This window comes from Vigna unguiculata, chromosome 11 (assembly GCF_037176805.1).
Source record: "Vigna unguiculata cultivar grain cowpea cultivar isolate G323 ecotype 2 chromosome 11, ASM3717680v1, whole genome shotgun sequence".
NCBI classification, from domain to species: Eukaryota; Viridiplantae; Streptophyta; class Magnoliopsida; order Fabales; family Fabaceae; genus Vigna; species Vigna unguiculata.
Window position 1 is genome coordinate 28,417,617 of NC_140802.1, and position 4,348 is coordinate 28,421,964.

General features: G+C 33.0%; 1 protein-coding gene across 1 annotated transcript; it reads left to right on the forward strand.

The window, feature by feature from the left end:
• The first annotated feature begins 2,607 nt into the window (after positions 1–2,607).
• Positions 2,608–3,270, forward strand: LOC146881702 (uncharacterized). Its single transcript, XM_085669314.1, has one exon. The coding sequence runs from the start codon at positions 2,608–2,610 to the stop codon at positions 3,268–3,270; it is 663 nt and encodes a 220-aa protein (XP_085525440.1).
• Positions 3,271–4,348: the final 1,078 nt, after the last annotated feature.

Here is a 4,348-nt window from a genome sequence, read left to right on the forward strand (position 1 = left end):
GGTTTGAGGGTCTCCAGGAATGCGTTGCAGCGCTGCGTAGAACAGGCCTCGGTTTAGGCGTGACCTGAGGCAGAAAAACACTTTACGACTTCGGTCCACACCCGAGGCCAAAAGCCATCCCTTTTGGCCTCGCCCCAATATGCCTCGGTTCTGGAACCGGGACAGAATATAAAAAATAACCGGGACCAAAAGCCCTTATTGTACTAGTGTAAAGAGAACCAAGTGATATTCAAAACAACATTTTTTTTAATCTTTTATAGCTTTTCATATTTTTTTAAAATTATTTGTAAGTGGAAGTGGATGTGGATGTCACAATGATGCAAGAACCCAAATAGATATTAAAGAGAAAACAATATATATATATATATATATATATATATATATATATTTAGATCTTTTCTATATTTTTTTAGTAAAAAAAATTTAAATTGAGTGTCAAGCGAAACGAGCGGCCGGACAAGCATTAAAGAAATGGGAAAATATATATATATATATATATATATATATATATATATATATATATATATATATATAATGAAAATTAGAAAAAATAAATCAAAAGAAAAAGAAAGTGGCAGTGACGTACCTTCGAAATTTTTTAATATCTCCTTCTATATCAATCTCACCCTCTCATTCTGTACATTACAGCTACCTTTCCTATTTTTCTTTTCCTACCTCGTTTTCTTTTTTTTTCCAATAGAAGTAAAAAGGAGATGTGTTTGTGTTGGTGGTAATGAGAAAGTAAAAGGAAGTGTAGAGAATATTTTCTTCTTTGTTTTCAATCACTTTTCATATGATAGACTTTGTATTTATATTCACACATTGCAATATCATTGTAATTCTAGCCTTAATTGTAACGAACAATATAAGGAATGAATTGGTCATGATAGCAGCACATAGAATCAAATCACAATAAATCAAAGCACAATATCAATCATCACAGTAATATTGATTCTAATTATTAAAGAGATATTGCTTCTAATTATTAGAATCATATCACTATTTTGTCTCCTAGGAACAAAGGGTAGAAAAACAGAGAGTGAGGACACAAATATATTTGGTTGTTGGGCTCATGGGTAGGGGTGTGATAATTAAAAACAAATTAGGTTTTTCCTTCTTTTTCCCTTTTTTTCGTTTTTTCAACTCTCTCCTTTTTTTTGAAGAAAATTTTATTTCACTTTTTTTAGTTACCATTAACTAAAAAACATTTTCTTTATTTTTTTTTTGTTTTTTTCGAAATCAAATTTATTAGCCCAAACAAAATTGGGTGTTGACAAGGGTCACGCTTCCTCTTTAGAGGAGCAAGGTCAACTTTCTTCTAAGATGTAGGCCGAGGTCTGGACTTAGGTGTTGAAATTGGCTTAACTACAAGAACTTTAAATTTCTTTCCAAATGGCAAGGTGATGGCATTCACATTTTTTGGATTTTGCACAGCCTATGAAGGCAACTTATCATAATTTTAAGCTAGTGCCTGATTTAGCTGAGTGGCCATCTATCCCATCTGATTTGTCAAAATCTGGATAGAAGCTCTGGTCTCTTATTGAAATTGCATATTTTGGATGGTCATGAGCCTCACCAACTAAGGAAGTGGAAGATTCTGGTGCAGCAGCAGGGGCTGGTTGAGGCACAACTGTTTGAGCTATTACAGTAGGCGCAACATTTTGCTGTTGTTGGGGAGGAGGCCACGATTCTAGACTTACTGTTACTGCTTGTTGTTGCCTAATCTCAGATTGGGGTGATTTCTCCAACCAGGATTGTACCTATTGGAAGAGAAGTCATGGTTTTATTGAGGTTGTTATTGTTGTTGTTGTCGTTGTTGCAAGATCTGAGAAAATTAAATAAATAAATATTTATTTAATGAATGTGAGGGAAGGAATTTATAAATTAATTAATGCGAAGAGTTATAGAAAATGAGCAATGGTACTCAAGTGGTAGAGTGTGTAAAGTGGTGTTTAGAGGACTTCGATTTGAGTCCTATGTATTTGTTGAGAATATTACTTAATATCTTTTTTATTTAAATTAGTTTTTAGGAAATATTTCAGTTTTAAATATATGTTTTAGTTTTAAGAAATTAGTTATTATTTTATATTAGGAATGAGATATTCTAAATATTTTATACTTGATATTTGTTATATTTTGCTCTATATATAGGGTATATCAATAAAATACAGAAATATGTTCCTCCGTATAACATATCACATATATCTCTCATATTTTCAAAAGCCCTAAAAATCCCAACAACTAGTATCAAGAGTCATTGCTCTTACTGCCAATAGAATGGAAGGAAATATGTCACACGTCGTTATTCCACTCTTTAATGGTGAAAGCTATGATCTATGGGCGGTAAGGATGCAAACATATCTAGAGGGGCTAGATCTATGGGAAGTTATGGAGGAAGATGATGTTTCCTTGTCTGAAAATCCCATCGTGGCTCAAATGAAAGCGCATAAAGAAAATAAAACAAGAAAGGCAAAGGCAAAGGCAAAATCATAATTGTTTGCAAGTGTTTCACAAATGATTATGACCAAGATCATGACTCTAAAGTCTCCCAAAGAAATTTGGGAATACTTGAAAGCATAATATGAAGGGAACGAGAAGATTTGAGGCATGAAAGTTTTGAACTTGATAAGCGAGTTCGAGATGCAAAGAATGAAAGAGTCGGAGACAATTAAAGAATACTCAAACAAATTGTTGGGTATTGCCAACAAGATAAAATTGTTGGGAAAGGAGTTTTCAGATTCCAAACTCGTTGAGAAAATTTTGGTGACGGTGTCGGAAAGATATGAGGCATTTATTGCTTCCTTAGAAAATACAAAAGATTTGTCTACAATCACCTTTACAGAGGTGATACATGCCTTGCAAGCACAAGAACAACAAAGATTGATGAAAGAAGATCATGAGGCAGTTGAAGGTAATTTAAATTACACTAAAGATAATGCTCTCATAGTCAAGAAAAATAGAAAGAGCAAATACAACAACACACAGGTTTTTCCATCTTGTCCCCATTGCAAGAGAAAAGGTCATCAACCCAACTGGTGTTGGTGGAGGCCAAATGTCAAATGTCACAAATGCGGTCAATTGGGACATGTGGAAAAGGTATGCAAATCTAAAGATTCTCAAGAAGATGTTCAGATTGTGGAGAATAAATCATATGAGGATAAATCAGAGGAGGATCTACTTTTTACAAAATCATGTGTCACTACCCACGAATCTTCAAATCCATGGATTATAGATAATGATTGCACAAACCATATGACTCATGATAGATAAATTTTCAAGGAGCTGAATAAATCAAATATTTCCAAGGTAAGAATTAGGAATGGAGAACAACTTGCTGTGAAAGGTACAGGAACAGTTTCAATTAAAACTCGTTCAGGTATCAAATTAATTTTTGATGTCTTATATGTTCCTGAGATTACTCAGAATTTGTTAAGTGTTGCTCAATTGTTAGAGAAAGGTTATAAGGTCTCCTTTGAAAATAAAGTATGTGTGATCAAAAATACTAACAGCATAGAGGTATTCAAAGTCCACATGAAAGACAAAAGATTTGTGCTGGATTTTATGAAGGAGGAATCTCTATCTATATACAAATGAGAACTAACAAATGGCAAGTTTTTGAATAAAATATTATTTCTGAACTACTACAATTCAAATATTTCTTACTACAAAAGTAAAAAGGTTGACGTGTCAAACTCTCATAATTTTGGAACTTCCAAAAATAAATCAAAAATAAAATAATATCTCTCTTTTTTCGTCTCACCTCTGTATCCCACTAACCCAATCATTCTCTTTCCTCCCAACCTTTTCATCTTCTTCTCTCTCTTTTTCACTCACAGATATTCAAACTTCTTCATCTACTTCTCTCTCTTCCGATTTTTCTCTCTCTTCATCTCTCTGTCTTCTCTCTTCCTCTCTTCATCTCATTCTCTCCAACTTTTCATTTTCTCTCTTACTTCATCAGTCTCCGTCTTCTCTTTTCATCTCTATTGCATGGATCTTTTCCTCTAGTTTTTACTCTCAGATTCATGACCATCGTGACCAATAAGAAAAAGGTAACAACTTCTCATTTTCATTTTTTTTCGTTCTTCTACCATCTCTCAGATCTACTTTTGTTTTCTATCATTTTTGTGTTTGGTGGATATTTTTCTCTGAGAGCTACTTATTTTTGTTATATTTTTTTGTTTGATGAATGTTTTGCTTTCATATCTACTTTTATTATATGACGAGATTGGTTTGATCGAGGTTTTTTTCTCAAATCTGGTGTTCGATGTATATTTTGTTTTCATATGTTCTTTTCTTTTGGTTGATGTTTTGCTGTGAGATTTTTCAGCACCTTTACAAATACAAC